At 39.2% G+C, this 18,580-nt stretch overlaps 1 protein-coding gene across 1 annotated transcript in view; it reads left to right on the top strand.

The window, feature by feature from the left end:
• The window catches only part of CCDC150 (coiled-coil domain containing 150), a 108,943-nt gene that overhangs the window by 41,390 nt on the left and 48,973 nt on the right, over positions 1-18,580 (top strand). The window contains exons 9-13 of the mRNA XM_017342998.4: positions 3,643-3,735; positions 11,779-11,886; positions 15,236-15,360; positions 15,625-15,802; positions 16,693-16,761. Of these exons, the coding sequence (XP_017198487.2) occupies positions 3,643-3,735; positions 11,779-11,886; positions 15,236-15,360; positions 15,625-15,802; positions 16,693-16,761 (573 nt within the window). The remainder of the gene's footprint in view (positions 1-3,642; positions 3,736-11,778; positions 11,887-15,235; positions 15,361-15,624; positions 15,803-16,692; positions 16,762-18,580) is intronic.

Below are 18,580 nucleotides of genomic sequence, written 5' to 3'. Positions count from 1 at the left end.
CATACCAAGTACCAGGAAACAGCCATGTAGAGGAGCATCTAGGCCAGGAAGCAGAGGACAGGTGGCCCAGGGCCACAGCAAGCCCCTGGGCAAAAGGCCAAAGCAAGGGAGGGAGGGAGGGGCGGACCCTCTGTGTCCCAGGCTTTTAATCCACTTTCAAAGGGGAGTTGTTAATTAGTCTGATTGGCCAGTGGGTGCAGAGGTGTGGCCAGGTAGGGGCATGAGGTCACACAGGGGCGTGGTGAAGGCGTGGTCTTCCAACTCACAAACCTAATCAATTTTATTCCATCTGCTTGCTTACATCAAAATGACTGAGGCTTATTTCCTTGTTCCATCAGTCATGGTGGCGGTTCCACATAGTGTGAATATATTTAATACCACTAAACTGTATACTTAGAAATGATTAGAATGATCAGCTTTATGTTACATATGATATTGCTGAAAGTTCATGATAAATATATTTTTAAAATAATTTATTTTTATACATAGTTGAAAACCATGGGCCGGCGCCGTGGCTCATTTGGCTAATACTCCACCTGCGATGCCGGCACCTCAGGTTCTAGTCCCAGTTGGGGCGCCGGATTCTGTCCTGGTTGCTCCTCTTCCAGTCCAGCTCTCTGCTGTGGCCCGGGAAGGCAGTGGAGGATGGCCCAAGTGCCTGGGCCCTGCACCCGCATGGGAGACCAGGAGGAAGCACCTGGCTCGTGCCTTCACATTAGCGCAGCCTGCCAGCCGTAATCACCATTTGGGGGGTGAACCAACAGAAGGAAGACATTTCTCTCTGTCTCTCTCTCTCTGTCTAACTCTGTATGTCAAAGAAAAAAAAATAAAAATTAAAAATAAAAAAAGAAAGCATGAATGCCTGCCTCTTAAGGGAAGGGTTGAATAGAATGCGATATGTGATAAAAAAAAAAAAAGAAAACCATACAGTTTTCTTAAAATATACATTTTCCATGAATGTTTTGAAGAACACTTGTGTATTTTACCATAATTTTTATTTTTATTTGTATTTTTTTGACAGGCAGAGTTAGACGAAGAGAAAGGTCTTCCTTTTTCCGTTGGTTCACCCCCACAAGTGGCTGCTATGGCCAGCGTGTTGCGGCCGTGCACTGCGCTGATCCAAAGCCAGGAGCCAGGTGCTTCCTCCTGGTCTCCCGTGCGGGTGCAGAGCCCAAGGACCTGGGCCATCCTCCACTGCACTCTCGGGCCACAGCAGAGAGCTGGAGTGGAAGAGAAGCAACCGGGACAGAACCAGCACCCCAACTGGGACTAGAACCTTGGGGTGCTGGCGCTGCAGGCAGAGGATTAACCTAGTGAGCCGTTGAGCTGGCCAATTTTTATTTTTTTAAGATTTATTTATTTATTTGAAAGTTACATAGAGAAGGGAGGCAGAGAGAGAGGTCTTCCATCTGCTAGTTCACTCGCCAATTGGCTGCAACAGCCAGAGCTGTGCCGATCTGAAGCCAGGAGCTTCTTCTGGGTCTCCCATGTGGGGCAGGGGCCCAAGGACTTGAGCCATCTTATACTGCTTTCCAAGGGCATAGCAGAGAGCTGGATTGGAAGTGGAGCAGCCAGGACTTGAACCAGTGCCCATATGGGATGCTGGCACTGCAGACAGCAGCTTTACCCAGTATGCCAAGTGCCAGCCCCCATAATTTTTAAAAAGAATAAAAACCTTTTATATTTTATTACATGTCTAAATCTCTTTATGTGTAGATTCCATTTGGAATAATGTTTCTGAATACGGTCTCTGATATATAATATTTATATTTCTTGAGATGCATCTGCTGTAAAGTAGATAAGTGGTTCTCTCTGAAGGAGAGGATTGATACTTTGTCCTGCCCCACTATACTAAGGAATCCTTGGGATAAGAAGCCCAACCCCCAATCAGCAACTCAGATTTCTATCACCTTTCTCTCAACTCAATGAGAACTAGCTTTTTTCCCTCACAAAGCAAAGAAAGGTGCTTTCTTCTGTTCCACCTCTAGGAACTTCTTGATGAAAATATTATCTTCACTTAGAACTTTAAAAGATCCTTGAATGTTTTCCTTTGAAATCACATGATCTAACTTCTAATAGGAAAAAATATGTATGTAATAGAAGACAACAAATATTTAACCTTAGAAAATACCCTTACTTGATGCAAGGGTACTACATAAAAATTTAGGGTATGATTATAGACAAAATCTTACTAGTTGGAATCCCATTCTAAAACTAGATGTAATAAACAGATTTTTTTTGACATAGTTAGAGACAGAGAGGTCTTCCTTCCGTTGGCTCACCCCCCAAATGGCCGCTATGGCCAGCGTGCTGCGCCAATCCGAAGCCAGGAGCCAGGTGCTTCCTCCTGGTCTCCTATGCGGGTACAGGGCCCAAGCACTTGGGCCATCCTCCACTGCCTTCCTGGGCCACAGCAGAGAGCTGGACTGAAAGAGGAGCAATGAGGCAGAACCGGCGCCCCAACCGGGACTGGAACCTGGAGTACTGGTGCCACAGGCGGAGGATTAGCCTAGTGAGCCACAGGGCCAGCCCAATAAATAGATTCTTAAAAAAACAAAAACAATCAAACAAAAAACTTTATTTGGTTTTAGGTTCACAGAAATATTGAACAGAAGATACAAAGATGTCCTGTGTACACTCTTCCCTATATGTACAATATCCTCCCCCATTATGAGCATCCTCCACTAAAGTGGAACATTATTAAACTGATAAATCTACATTGACATTAATATCACCATAGTTTACCTTAGGGATCAGTTTTGGTGTTGTACATTCTATGGATTTGGGCAAATGTATAATGACCTGTATCTGCTATTTTCATGTCATACTGAGTAGTTTCCCTACCCTAAAACTCCTCTGTGTTCTGTTTATTCATCTCTCCTCCCCTAGCCCTGTTAGCCCCCAGTGCATTGCAGTCACTGATCTTTTTGTTGCCTCCATAGATTTGCTCTTTCCAATATCATATAGTTGGAATCATGTATGTAGCTTCTTCAGACTAGCTTCTTTCACTTAATAATATTTTTCTTCCATGTCTTTTCATCACTTGATAGCTCATTCCTTTTTTAAATAATTTTGAAATAATCTGAATGTACCACTTCAGTTTATCCACTAATCCACATAAGGACATCCTGACTTCTTCTAAATTTTGGCAATTATGAATATAGCAACTATAAATATCTGTGTGCAGGATTTTATGTGGACATTAAGTTTTCATCTATTTGGAGTAAATAACAAGGGATATGGTTACTGGATTGTATGGAAAGAATATATTCAGTTTTCTAATAAATCACAAAAATGTCTTCCAAAGTGACTGCACCATTTTGCATTTCCACCAGCAGTGGATGAGAATTCCTGTTGTTGCACATCCTTGCCAACAATTGGTGTTATTTTTTTTTTTGGATTTTGGCCATTCTAATAGGTGTATAGAGATACTTCATAATTGTTTTAAAGAAACAATTTTGGTAAGTAATTTAGAAATAAAGACAAATTGGAAAATTAAAGATACTAAGACTTTCTTAAAAAATCTTCAGAAGATACTTGTATATCATTGGAACTTCAGCTGGTACTGGCCAAACTATAGAAAAAGTATTTTTATGCATACACACATTTGAAATAGGGAATAAATCTCTTTTCCCCCTATAGAATATGCAGATGTCTTTAGACAAAGAACATGAAGAAAATGCAACTTTGAGGTCCGAAATCACAGCTCTTCATGAAGAATCAGAAAAAGCACAGGTAAATCTTTCTCATTAATTTTTAGATTCTAATTTTGTTCAATTAAAGAATCATGTTAAGTCCTGATTATATAAATTTATACCATCTCTATCATCCAGTGTTATTTTTTCCATAAGATTTACTTCAGCTAAGAAGCATTATTGAATTAACTTTATTTCTTATTTTATTCTTCACTTCCTATGTCACCTAAGTTTACCTGGTACACTATTTTATAAAGCATACACTAGTTTATACTTTGCCTTTGTTTCCTTTCTAACTTACTCGTTAAATATATACCTTTTGGCCCTCTGCCAGTGAACTTACATGCAATTCAATAGCAAGGGTCCTTTACTTTATCTTCATTGCAAATAGCACAATTTGGTGCCTAATAAACACTTGCTGGATTTTGAAGTTAGATATAAACATTTTCTGTGGGATGGTGGTTTCAATGAAGTGGTGTTTATCATCTAATGTAACTTTATTGGTACAATTTTTATTGCATCAACATTAGAATCATAACTTTTTACTAAAGTGCAAAATGTGTGTACTTTTACAAACTAATTACTATCACTCTTTCTATACTAATAGTAGTTAAGAATTTTAATGGAGAAGGAGCCAAGATGGTGGAATAGGGAGGGAGCTTACTGATAGTCTGGGAGAAGACAGATTAATAAAACTGAAGATAGTGTAGTCTCAAGGAAGAATTAGGGAAAAAAACGGCAGAGGAAGCTCTTCCATAATTAGAGGGACTTGGTGGACCTATGTGGAGGGCATGGGCGTCCATGGCTCAGGATCCCAGCTGCTGAGAGGCTCTGCACCAGCGCTGTAAAGAGAGGTGGGGCGAATCTGCGGTAGCCCGAGACACTGGTGGAAAAGCAGCAGGAAGAGCCTAGAGAAAATGAGGCTTGAATCCCCATGGGGGAAAGTACACCAGCCTAACTAGAGGAGAGAAAAAAATTAAAGTGATGGTATGGACACAATTCTGTCTCTCCACACAACTTAGAAAAGCAAGCAAGAAAATAGAGCAGGTGCCACTTGGACATACATAACAGCTGCGCCAGCTCGGGGCTGCGCCTACCCTCAACCAAGCAAAAAAACCTGACTTTGGTGGGAAGTAATAACAGGAGACTAAGACCTAGTGGATGTGTGCAGCTTATGAACTGGGACTGTGAAAAAAAAAAAAAAAAAAAAACAACTGAGGGTGTGTGGAGAACTCATGGTGTGGCTGAGAAGTGAATAATCTCTGTTGGAGACGCCATAAACTCCGGCAACCTTGGCTACTTGGTGAGAGACATTGCAGGGAATCTGAGCTTACACTGAGGACTGCACAGATCCTTTGTATGATACTTGGGACAGTGCTGATGAATATTATACCCACTGGGGCTAGTGCTCAGGCGCTGGATGCCATTGAGGAGAAGAGCTCAGCTGAGTGGAATTACTTCCCTTTTGAAAAAAAGAGAGAAGATTTTACCATGCCAAACCTGGGTGTGTCACCTTAAACCTGAAGAACTGAACAGAGATTTCCAGCCACACCAACCACAAGCCTCTAGAAATTCACCAAAAGCAGACAGTCCACTTAATCTAGAGTCATAGTATAACAAGAAAAGCCATACAATGAAAAAAAGAAGAAAAAACCAAAGAATATCTCCACAATGCCAAACAACAAACCTAAAAACCAAGGAAACAAGAACAAGGAAGACATCATGACATTCCCAAATGAATATGACACTCCAATACAAGATTATGAAGATGATGAGATAGAAGAAATGCAAGATAGGGAATTCAAAGAATTTATGACAAGAACATTTAGAAGTTATCAAAAACAAATACATGCCAGTGCCGCGGCTCACTAGGCTAATCCTCCTAGGCACACCGGGTTCTAGTCCCGGTTGGGGCGCCGGATTCTGTCCCGGTTGCCCCTCTTCCAGGCCAGCCCTCTGCTGTGGCCAGGGAGTGCAGTGGAGGATGGCCCAGGTGCTTGGGCCCTGCACCCCATGGGAGACCAGGAAAAGCACCTGGCTCCTGGCTCCTGCCATCAGATCAGCGCGGTGCGCCGGCCGCAGCGCGCCGACAGTGGCGGCCATTGGAGGGTGAACCAACGGCAAAGGAAGACCTTTCTCTCTGTCTCTCTCTCTCACTGTCCACTCTGCCTGTCAAAAAAAAAAAAAACAACAACAACAAAAAAAAAAAAAAACAAAAAAAAACAAATACATGATATACAGAAATCCATACAGGACAAGACAGAAAATCTCTCTCATGAAATGAAATCTTAAGGAGGAATAAAAATGAGATGAGGAATTTAGTAGAACATGAAATGAAGATATTGAAGAGAAATCAAAATAAAATGAAGAATTAAATAGAACAAATGAAAAACACATTTGAGAGCATTAAAAACACATCAGTGAAGAAGATGAGAGAATATCAGACTTAGAAGACAGAGCACAGGAAAGTATACAGTCAAACCAAAGAAAAGAAGAAGAAATTAGAAATCTAAAAAAATATTGTTGGGAATTTATAGGATACTATTTAAAAAAAACCAACATTCGGGTTCTAGGAGTTCCTGAAGGCATGTAGAGGGAGAAAGGATTAGAAGGCCTTTTTAGTGAGATACTAGCAGAGAACTTCTCGGGTTTGGAGAAGGAAAAAGACATCCAAGCACAGGAAGCACATAGAAGCCCCAATAAACATGACCAAAAGAGATCCTCACCACGACACATTGTAATCAAACTCACCACAGTGAAACATAAAGAAAGGATTCTAAAATGTGCAAGAGAGAAATGCCAGATTACTCTCAGAGGATCTCCAATTAGACTCACAGCAGACTTCTCATCAGAAACCCTACAGGCTATGAGGGAATGGTGAGATATACCCCAGGTGTTAAGAGAAAAAAACTGCCAACCCAGAATATTATATCCTGCAAAGCTGTCATTTGTGAATGAAGGTGAAATAAAGACCTTTCATAGCAAAAAGAAATTGAAAGAATTTGTCGCCACTCGTCCAGCCCTGCAAAAGATGCTTAAAGATGTGTTATGCACAGAAACACAGAAACGTGGTCAACAATACAAAAGAAGGCAAAGAAAATCTCTCAGTAAGAGATCACAGGAAGTTCAAAGCATACATTAGAAATATCTTTGGGAAAATGGCAGGGCAAAGTCAGTACTTATCAATAGTCACATTGAATGTAAATGGCCTGAACTCTCCAATTAAAAGACACACACTGGCTGAATGGATTAAAAAACAAAACCCCTCTATTTGCTGCTTACGAGAAACACATCTTTCCCACAAAGATGCATGCAGACTGAAAGTGAAAGGTTGGAAAAAGATAATCCCTGCCAACAGAAACCAAAAAAGAGCTGGTGTAGACATCTTAATATCAGACAAAATGAACTGTAACACAAAAATAGTTGAGAGAGACAGAGGGGCACTATATAATGATTAAGGGTTCAATTCAACAGGAAGATGTAACTATTATAAATGTATGTGCACCTAATTACAGGGCACCGGCTTATTTAAAAGATATGTTAAGGAACTTAAACGGAGACTTAGACTACAATACAATAATTTTGGGGGACTTCAATACTCCACTTTCAGCAATAGACAGATCAACCAGACAGAAGATCAACAAGGAAACAGCAGATTTAATCGACACTATAGCCCAAATGGATCTAACAGATACCTACAGAACTTTCCATCCTACACTTAAAGAATACACATTCTTCTCAGCAGTGCATGGAACCTACTCTAGGATTGACCACATACTAGGCCATAAAGCAAGTCTCAGCAAATTTAAAAGAATCAAAATCATACCATGAGTATTCTCAGACCACCATGGAATAAATCTGGAAATTAGCAACTCAGGAATCCCTAGAGCATATGCAAACACATGGAGACTGAACAACATGCTCCTTAATGAACAGTAGGTCATAGAAGAAATCAAAAGAGAAATCAAAAACTTTCTGGAAGGAAATGAGGATAACAGCACAATATACCAAAACTTATGGGATACAGCAAAAGCAGTGTTAAGAGGAAAGTTTATAGCAATAGGTTCCTACATCAAGAAATTGGAAAGGCACCAAATAAATGAGCTTTCAATGCATCTCAAGGATCTAGAAAAACCGCAACAAACCAGACCCAAAACTAGTAGGAGAAGAGAAATAATTCAAATCAGAGAAGAAATCAACATAATTGAATCAAAAAATTACAAAGATTAGCAAAACGAAGAGCTGGTTTTTGAAAAAATAAAATTGACACACCATTGGCCCAACTAACTAAAAAAAGTAAAGAGAAGACCCAAATCAATAAAATCAGAGATGAAAAAAGGGATGTAACAACATACACAATAGAAATAAAGAGTCATCAGAAATTACTACAAAGAATAATATGCCAACAAACAGGGAAATCTGTCAGAAATGGATAGATTCCTGGACACATGCAATCTACCTAAATTGAACCATGAAGACATAGAAAACCTAAACAGACCCATAACTGAGACAGAAATTGAAACAGTAATAAAGGCCCTCCCAACAAAGAAAAGCCCAGTACCAGATGGATTCACTGCTGAATTCTACCAGATATTTAAAGAAGAACTAACTGCAATTCTTCTCAAACTATTCAGAACAATCGAAAAAGAGGGAATCCTCCCAAGTTCTTTCTATGAAGCCAGATTCTTGAACCTGAAAAAGATGCAGCATTGAAAGAAAATTATAGATCAAGATCCCTGATGAACATAGATGCAAAAATCCTCAATAAAATTCTGGCCAATAGAATGCAACAACACATCAGAAAGATCATCCACCCAGACCAAGTTGGATTTATCCCTGGTATGGGTATGTAGGGATGGTTCAGTGTTCGCAAATCAATGTGATACACCACATTAACAGACTGCAGAAGAAAAACCATATGATTATCTCAATAGATGCAGAGAAAGCATTTGACAAAATATAACACCCTTTCATGTTGAAAACTCTAAGCAAACTGGGTATAGAAGGAACATTCCTTAATACAATCAAAAACCCACGGCCAGCATCCTATTGAATGGGGAAAAGTTGGAAGCATTTCCACTGAGATCTGGTACCAGACAGGGATGCCCACTCTCACCACTGCTATTCAATATAGTACTGGAAGTTTTAGCCAGAGCCATTAGGCAAGAAAAAGAAATTAAATGGATATAAATTTGGAGGGAAGAAGTCAAACTATCCCTCTTTGCAGATGATATGATTCTTTATTTAGGGGATCCAAAGAACTCTACTAAGAGACTATTGGAACTCAGAGAAGAGTTTGGCAAAGTAGCAAGATACAAAATCAATGCAGAAAAACATCATGCTGAGTGAAATAAGCCAGTCCCAAAGGGACAAATATCATATGTTCTCCGTGATCAGTGACAACTAACCAAGCACCTAAAAGGAAACCTGTTGAAGTGAAATGGACACTATGAGAAACAATGACTGGACCAGCCCTTGTCCTGACTGTCGAGGAGCAACTTACTATTTTATTCCTTTTAGTGTTTTTTGTTGTTGTTCTACTTAATGTCATTGGTTGAACTCATTGGTTGAACTCACAGTTATTCTTAGGCATTTAAATTTAACTGAAAAGTGATCCCCATTAAATATGAATGGGAATAAGAGAGGGAAGAGATGTACAGTTCGGCACATGCTCACTTGGACTTACCCCTAATGGCAGAGTTAGAAATGTGCCAGGGGATTCCAATTCAGTCCCATCAAAGTGGCATGTACCAATGCCATTTTACTTGTTAAAGTGATCAGTTTACGTTCATAACTGATCAAAAAGATAGGATTAAGTGTCAGAGGGATTACATAAATAAAACCAGTGTCTGCAAATAATAATTGATAGAATTAAAAAAGGAGTGATTGATCCTACATGGAAAGCAGGATACAAGCAGACTCATAGAATGTCAAATGCCCTAAATAATGCTCTGGCCTCAGAATCAGCCCTTGAGGCATTCAGAGCTGGCTAAAAAGCCCTTGAGAGTTTCTCAGGCGTGGAAAGCCAAGACACTGGCTAAAAAAAAAAAAAAAATGATCTAAATGAAAGATCTCTGAGTGAGATCCCAGCAGGAAGATCAGGGCATCAAAGAAGGAGGTACCTTTCTATGAAGGGAAGAGAAAGAACTTCCACTTTGAATATGATCTTGTCTAAACAAGATCAGAGTTGGTGAACTCAAGAGGCTTCCATAGCCTTGGCATCTCATGACAAGAGCCTCGGTGATTACTGACATCATAAATAAGAGTGTCAATTGTTAAATCAACAACGGGGGATTCACTGTGCATCTGCTCCCCAGGTAGGACCTCTGTCCTTAATGTATTGTACTATGCAAATTAACAGTTAAACTACTACCCAAACAGTACTCTATACTTTATGTGTCTTTGTGGGTGCAAACTGTTGAAATCTTTACTTAGTATATATTAAATTGATCTTCTGTATACAAAGATAATTGAAAATGAATCTTGATGAAGAATGGAATGGGAGAGGGAGCAGGAGATGGGATGGTTACGAGTGGGAGGAAGGTTATGGGGTGTGGAAAGCCACTATAATCCAGAAGTTGCACTTTGGAAATTTATATTTATTAAATAAAAGTTTTAAAAAAATTAAAAGAAAGAATTTTAATGAACACATCCCACATTCCAGGCACAATTTTGAACACTTACATTACTAACAAATTGTAATTCTCACAATAACACTGTGAAGTAGAAGTAGTTATTCACTATTCACATGTTAAAGGCAAGGAAGTTGCCTTTAATACCACAGTGAAGTAATAGAGGTGGAGTTTAAGCTCAAGAATTAGCCTTTAAAAGAATTAGTATTTTGTTTTTATGGGGGCAAGGTGTCTCCTCTTTCTTCCATGTTTTTTTTTTTTTTTTTTTTTTTTTTTTTTTTTGGCAGGCAGAGTGGACAGTGAGAGAGAGAGACAGAGAGAAAGGTCTTCCTTTGCCGTTGGTTCACCCTCCAATGGCCGCCACGGCTGGCGCGCTGCGGCTGGCGCACCGCGCTGATCCGATGGCAGGAGCCAGGAGCCAGGTGCTTTTCCTGGTCTCCCATGGGGTGCAGGGCCCAAGCACCTGGGCCATCCTCCACTGCACTCCCTGGCCACAGCAGAGAGCTGGCCTGGAAGAGGGGCAACCAGGACAGAATCCAGCGCCCCAACCGGGACTAGAACCCGGTGTGCCGGCGCCGCTAGGCGGAGGATTAGCCTAGTGAGCTGCGGCGCCGGCCATGTATTTCTTGAATAATTTGTACATCTGGTTAGGATTTCACATGCCCCTGAATGTCTTCTTAACTGTTGTATACTATACATATTACTTAGGAAACTTACTCCTTCATCTATTTTCCTGTGTTGTTTTGTGTTCTTATCCTATTGCTCCTTCAGAGTTGTTTGTCCTTGGAGAGCTTGTTCATTAAAACGTAAGATACTTGCCAAACCTATCTTGCAAAAATAACTGAGATAAATATTTTTTACAATGCAAGCTTCAAAATATCAGAGACAAGAAAATTATTAACTGACTACATGTATCATAGTTCTGTAGCACTAAAGATTTTGTTTATTCTGAAAGACTAGTTTTTGATGGAAAAATTCACCTATTTTTTGCTTTTATGAATACTATAGTTATTGGTAAAGAGTCTTAGATATTTTGTATTACCATCTAAATAGTTTTGAAATTTCATCATCTAATTATGGGAATGGATTTCTATAATATTGGCTTAGCACCTGTATTATAAACTGCATTCTGCTGATATCTTATTCTGACAAAACTGTAAGGAAGAAATCAGTAAAACAACAAATGGCTCAGTTGCTTCACCAAATCTAAAACTTTCTCTAAATAATTTAGAATTGTTTAGGTATTAACTAAATATTTGAAAGTTTTTATAAATTAATGAGTTATCCATTAGTATAAATTAATGAGTTATCCATTAGAGACAGGTTAAATAAATTAGACTTATATATGTATAGTGAGATTGCAAATAATTAAAATATCATTAAAAATAATGATACATAAGTCAAAGTTTTGTACTGGAGAGACCTGTGATCTGCTCTGTACATTGTCTTAGGTTTTGAATGACCAATTGACTAGAAAATGTTCAGAGCTGAACAACATGCTTCAGACTGTTAGTATGGAAAATGCCAGAATCATCGCTGACCATCAAGCCATTCTGCAGGTATGCATCTAACACTAGCAATCTTTAAAGATTGACCTATTATCTAACTATATGTTTGTCTATTTATTTGAAAGGCAGAGCCAAAGAAAGAGGGCAGGGATATACTAAGAGCTCTTCCATTTGCTACTTTACTCTCCAAATGGCCGTAACAGCCAGATCTGGACCAGGAACCGGGAACTCCATCCTGGTCTCCCACATGAGTAGCAGTAGCCCAAGTAGTTAGACTATGTTCTGCTGTCTTCCCAGGACCGTTAGCAGGAAACTGGATTGGCATTGGAACAGCCAGGACTTGAACTGGACTCCAGTATGCAATGAAGGTGTCACAAGCAGCGGCTTAACCCCTGCTGCAACACAGCACCAGCTCCTTGTGCTAGTAAACTTCTGTTGGTTAAAAAGACTATTTTAGCAATCAATTTCAAAAAGTTTATTAGATTATTTAAATTTTGATGAATGGCTTTCAGTTTTCATCAGAGGAGTGATTTGGTCTTACATTTAATGCTTTTTAAAGGTTTCTTCTCAAATGAAATTACTTCAGAAAAATAAAATATTGATAGAATTATGAAGAACATTTATGATGAATCCCAAAATACTTACCTTTTCCCCCAAACATAATGCACTATCACATTATCCTTAAGCCATTCTGTATGTTGAGGATGTCTTAATCTCAACTATTTGAAGAACTGTTTATTTGGTAAGACTCATTTTTATCACTAAGCTTGATCATTCCACTGAAAGATGGATGAATTTTCCCTTTCATCTTTTATTCTCCAGATACCATTCGGACTAATATAATAATAGCTCTTGTGTTTTCCTTTTAGCATATACCTAGCACTGTATTAAGAACTTTACATATATTACCTGTTTTAGTTGTAGCAGCTATTAACATAACATACCCTCATTTCATAAATAAGAGAATCGAGGTTGGGGCCATGGCCAGCATGGTGGCACAGCTGGGTAAGCCACTATTTTGGGACACTAGCATCCCATATAAAAATGCTAATTCTAGTCCCTGCTGCTCTGCTTCCCATTCAGCTTCCTGGTAATGTGCCTGAGAAGGCAGCAGTAGATGGTCCAGGTGTTTGGGGCCCTGCCACCCATGTGGGAGACCAGAATGTAGGTCTTCGCTCTTAGCTTCAGCCTGGCCCAGACCTGTCTGTTGTGGCCCCTGGGGAGTGAACCAATGGATGAAAATAATAAGTCAATCTCTCCCTCTGTCTCCTCCCCTTCCTGCCCCCCATCACTTTGCCTTTCAAATAAATAAATTTTTTAAAGAAAAATGAGGTTTATTGAAATCAATTAACTTGCCCAAAGTCACCCAACTAGTTAGGAGGAAAACTAGATTAAAAACTAACTCTGACTCCAGAATCAGTGGTGGTTTTTTTTTTTTTTTTTTTCCAGATTTATTTTATTTTTTCAAAGAGTTACAGAGGGAGAGACAGAGAGAGAGGTCTTCCATCCACTGGTTCACATCCCAGATGGCCGCAATGGCTGGAGCTGCGCCAATCTGAAGCCAGGAGCTTCTTCCGGGTCTCCCACGTGGGTGCAGGGGCAGAGAGCTGGATAGAAAATGGAGAAACCGGGACTCAAACCGGCACCCATATGGGATGCCAGCGCTTCAGGCCAGGGCTTTAACCTACTATACCACAGCGCCGGCCCCATAGAATCAGTGTTTTTAATCATTAGATTATGCTGGCTCCCTATTCTACATTCTCTACTAGAGAATTTGTGTGCGTGATTTATTGCCTGAGTTAGATTTTGAGCTTCCTAGAAGTAAGGACATTATATATCTTTGTTATTTCCCATACTGCTAACCATGTTTTACATATAGTAATTATTCAATAAATATTTTTCATTAATTCAGTAATATTTAGTGTTTACTCTGTGCCAGTATAATGGTAAATCTAGTTAGAATTATAGCAGTGAAGGGGCCAGCACTGTGGTGTAGTGGGTAAAGCCGCCATCTGCCATGCTGGCATCCCACATGGGCGCTGGTTCGAGTCCCAGCTGCTCCACTTCCGATCCAGCTCTCTGCTACAGCCTAGGAAAGCAGTAGAAGATGGCCCAAGGCTGCACCCACATGGGAGACCTGGAAGAAGCTCCTGGCTCCTGGCTTCAGATCAGCACAGCTCTGGCCATCGCAGCCAATTGGGGAGTGAACCAGTGGATGGAAGACCTTTCTCTCTCCCTCTTTCCCTCTCTTTCTCTCTGTATAACTCTGACTTTCAAGTAAATAAATAAATCTTAAAGAAAAAAAAGAATTTATAGCAGTGAAAAGACAAAAATCCCTGCTTTCATAGTTTTATAATTTAGTGGATTGAATAATATAACATGTAACACTGTTTCAAACATTTCAAAATTTTGATACGTAATACATTTTACCAACTGAGTTGTAAAAGTTTGCAAATATTGTTAAAACAGAAGTGTTTGAATATGTTACTAAAGTAATTGTTCATATTTACTCTGTTTGTAAAATCTTTCTGAATTATAGTTAGAAATATGTATTAAAATGTTATGTTTGGAATTATAGTTAGGGGAATAGGTATTAAAATGTTACATTTGGGGACATGTGTTGTGGTACAGCAGGATAAGCTGCTGCTTGGGATACCTGCATCCATACTGGACGGCAGTTCATTGCAAGTCTTGACTAGTGATCCAACTTCCTGCAGATGCAACTGGGAAGGCAGCAGGTGATGGCCCAAGTACTTGGGTCCCTGCATGCACTTGGAAGACTGAGTTCTAGGCTCCTGGCTTCAGCCTGATCCAGCCCTGGCTGTTGCAGTTCCTTGGGGAATGAGTCAACAGATAGAAGATACCTATCTCTCCCTTTGTCATTTTGGCTTTCAGATAAATAAATCTTAGAAAAAAAAATTTTAATGTTATTTTAATTCCAAAACTGGGAGCCAGAGTAAATAAATTTTGCAAAGCAGTGATAGTATCTGAATACAATTTAAGATATTCTTAAAAGAGTTCACATCAAACTATTAAACATTATTTTTTTGAAGGGAGAGATTGAGATGAAGAGAACTTTTCTCTTTACATTTATATTTTACTTTAAAATGCCATACTAAAATTTAAAAATACCAAAGCATTCTTAATGTATTTTGTCCTTAAAAGTTTGTTTGTGTTTGAAGTTTCACAAATACTCTAGCATACTGGGTAAATAATGCATCCTGGGTAGGACAAAGGGAAAGCTGGCCATTAAAACAAATTATTTGTAAAAAGAAGTATTCTTTATGTATGTAAAACTTGTGTTTTGTAAATTAATTTAGTGTCTTTGATCAGTTACCCTGTCACATTTTGAAATAACTTTCTGTCATCTCAAGCTCTTAATGTTACTCCTAACATTCAGGTAGGGCAGAAAATGATGACGCAGACATTTCAAGAACAAAATCTAATACTGGATGCAGCGCATGCGACTATCACCAATGAACTACAGACTGTAGAGAATGAGAAAACCCAACTCCAAGAACATCTGTAAGTAAATAATGAGCAACTTCTTAAGTGTATTTTCTTCTTCTTTCATTTGTATTTTTTATCTTTAAAGAAAATGTTTAAGTCCACATTTGCTGGGCTGACCACAAAAGTAAAATAAAGACTCTGCCCTCAAGGAACTAGTTTTGTTAGAAAACTCTGGTATCTGCTCTCATGTAAAAGGTATGTGCTGTAAGAATGTTTACCATTCTTTGTTACAGTAAAAATCTTGTTTAGCTCTCCTGTCTTCTTCTTTTCTACCTGCAGGGACCATTTGATCCTTGAGCATAACCAGTGTATACAGAAAGCACGGGATGCAGAGAATAGGACAGCTTTGCAAAAAGAGCTTCTGGAATCAACCATTGCAAGGTTGCAAGGTGAATTGGAAGTATCCATACAAGAAAAAAAGTCTCTGCTAGAAGAGAAAGAAAGATTTCAGAGAGAGGTAGGTAGAAATAGATTTATACTATCCCCTAGTTCTGGTGTGATGATGTTGCTTTAAAATTGTACTCTTGGGGCCTGAGCTGCAGCGCATCGGGTTAACGCCCTGGACTGGGGCGCCGGCATCTCATATGGGTGCTGGTTCGAGGCCCGGCTGCTCCACTTCTGATCCAGCTCTCTGCTGTGGGCTTGGAAAGTAGTTTAGGATGGCCCGGGTCCTTGGGCCCCTGCACCCACATCGGGAATCCAGAGGAAGCTCCTGGATCCTGGCTTTGGATCTGCACAGCTCTGGCCATTGCAGCCATCTGGGGAGTGAACCAGCGGATGGAGGACCTCTCTCTCTGTCTCTACCTCTCTGTAACTCTGTCTTTCAAATAAATAAAATAAATCTTTAAAAAAAAAAAAAAAACTGTACTCTTCAGTTCAAAAGACAAAAACAGAAGTAAAACCCAGATGTGGTTTTCCTGAGTTGTTTATTAAATCTCTAAGTGGCTTTATCTGTGCCTTTTAGCATGTGAGGTGATCTGTGCCAGACAGTACAGTTTACCCTAACAGAGCATTAATGAATGTCAAAGAATAATTCTTACATCCTCTTGTTAGTTAAGGGGTCAGATTTTAAAAAATTACTTCCCTTGGAGGAGTGGGACAGAGGTTAAAGGAGAACAGCCCTATCTCCTAATTAGGAAGGGACCAGCAGAGTCTGACGTGCAGACGTCTTTCTAATTTCAGAGCTATTTGTGAAGTCTGCTCTGCCTCCAAGATTCCCTCACTGGCCCCTTTTCTGAGAGGATGTGCTGTCTGCAGTGTAGGTATTCATTGACTTGCAGGATGTGTGGTTGTACTGTCAGCTGCAGTAAAATTGACCCATTTGCTTTTTTTCCCCTCCTTGGGCAGGTTAATAAAACAGAAAAAGAAACAAAACAAGAGAAATCCAATATGGAAAAGGAATTAGCTAAAAACAAGGTATTCCACATTTTGTTGATTTGCCACTGTATTTGTTTCTTTCTGTATTGCTGCCTACTGTAGGAACTTACCTTAGTGAGGAGGTGGGTAATTTTGATGAATATGAAGATGTGAGGGGAAAAGGATCCACAAAGCCAATGCTGTTCAGAGCATCTGAGAAAGGGGGCTGGGGGTGTTGCTTGTTGAGCCTATGGGATTTGCCAATGAGTCATCTCTGCCCTGGCCCTAGTGTTTACTAAGCATTTTAGCCAGGAAGTCCCCTGAGAATGAGCTAAAGGGCCCTTGAGAAGCAAAAGGATGCTTCTGACAATGCTGGTTTTTATTTTTTCTAAGCCTGCTTAGGCTTCCAAAGTACCTATTAGCACCGGCACTTTATTTTCGAGGTAACCTTTTCTGGGTTCTGAAAAAGTAGAATATCCAGAGAAATAAGCAAATTCTTATTTAAAAAAAAAAGCCAATCTTTATAACACTACTGTTACTGTCTCAAAATTTCATGAGATTAGATTATGTATCACTGTCATCTAGAGAACATATCTGGAGCACAAGGAGTCTTAGCCTGTCCCAGACCAGAAATCCAGCAGCAGTTGTTGTGGAATAGAGTCATCAAGCCTCATTGTTTACTTCTTGGCTTGTTCTTGGTAATACAAATACTATATATATATGAATGAAATTTTAAGAATGGGAAGGAAAAAAGCTAAATTTTGAGTGCAAACTCAAATACAGTTGTTATCAAGCTGGCAGGTGCCTCCTCTGTTTAGTCATTCATATGTAGTGATATGAAAATAGTCCACCCTAAAAATCCTTGTCAGAAGCCCACTTCCTGTGGCAAAGACTTTGCTGATGCCAAGTTGGCCTCAGATATGCTTTGAAAGTTGGGCAAATTGGTGGCTACTATCAAAGTTGTTGTATTAAAATGAAATCCTGTCTTTTACAACAAGATGGATGCAACTGGAAAACATTATGTTCAGTGAAATCAGCCAGTCCCCAAAAGAAAAATATCATATGTTTTTGCTAATCTGTAGTAACTAATAGAGTACAAAAAATGTATATGAGTGAAATTGACATTTTGAAAATTGATTATTCTTTATAGCCCTTGTGTTGACTTTTGAGGAACAGTGTTTTTTTTTTTTTTCCTTCTTACTGATTGTTTACTTCTTTACTTAGTGGAGGTTAAGCTTATGATTATAAAATAAGCTGAAAGTATGTCATTGTAAAAATGAAGAAAAAATAAGAAAGGAAGGAGGAGGGAGGGTGGGCAGTGTGGACAGCAGGGAGAATAGGGTGAGAACTATCACTATGCCCCTGTGTATATACAATACATGAAATTTGTTCACCTTATACAAATAAAAAAATTCCTTAAAGGTTAACGAGTATTACATGGATAAGGTAACTGCTGTGAATAAGTCTAGGATAAAAATATAGCATCATTATTTTGCTTGCCTGGTTTCATTTGTCTTAATGTTGGCCAAATGTAAGTTAAGTTCATGGAACTAAAATATACTTGCTCTTTAGAAAAGTTCTATTAATCCAAATAATAATCCTTGTACAGAGTCCCAATTTTGGTCTAAATTGGTTTTTTAAATGTGTTTTCTTATAAAGCTATTTTTAAAAGTTAAGGTTATTTTAACTTACGTACAGTGAAAATTATCCTTTTTATTGTACAATTATGAGTTTTGACAAATATATACTATCACATAAGTATCATCACAATCAGAATATGGAGCATTTCTGTGATCCTAGAAAATTTTCTTGTGCCATTTTGTATTCAACTCCTTCCTCCTCCACCATCTGGCAACCACTGATCTGTTTTTCCTATTCC

Source organism: Oryctolagus cuniculus, chromosome 3 (genome assembly GCF_051225735.1).
Source record: "Oryctolagus cuniculus isolate XC-2025 breed Fujian yellow rabbit chromosome 3, ASM5122573v1, whole genome shotgun sequence".
In the NCBI taxonomy this organism is placed as follows: Eukaryota; Metazoa; Chordata; class Mammalia; order Lagomorpha; family Leporidae; genus Oryctolagus; species Oryctolagus cuniculus.
Note: the sequence above shows the minus strand (reverse complement) of the source record. Positions and strands in the feature narration are given on the sequence as shown.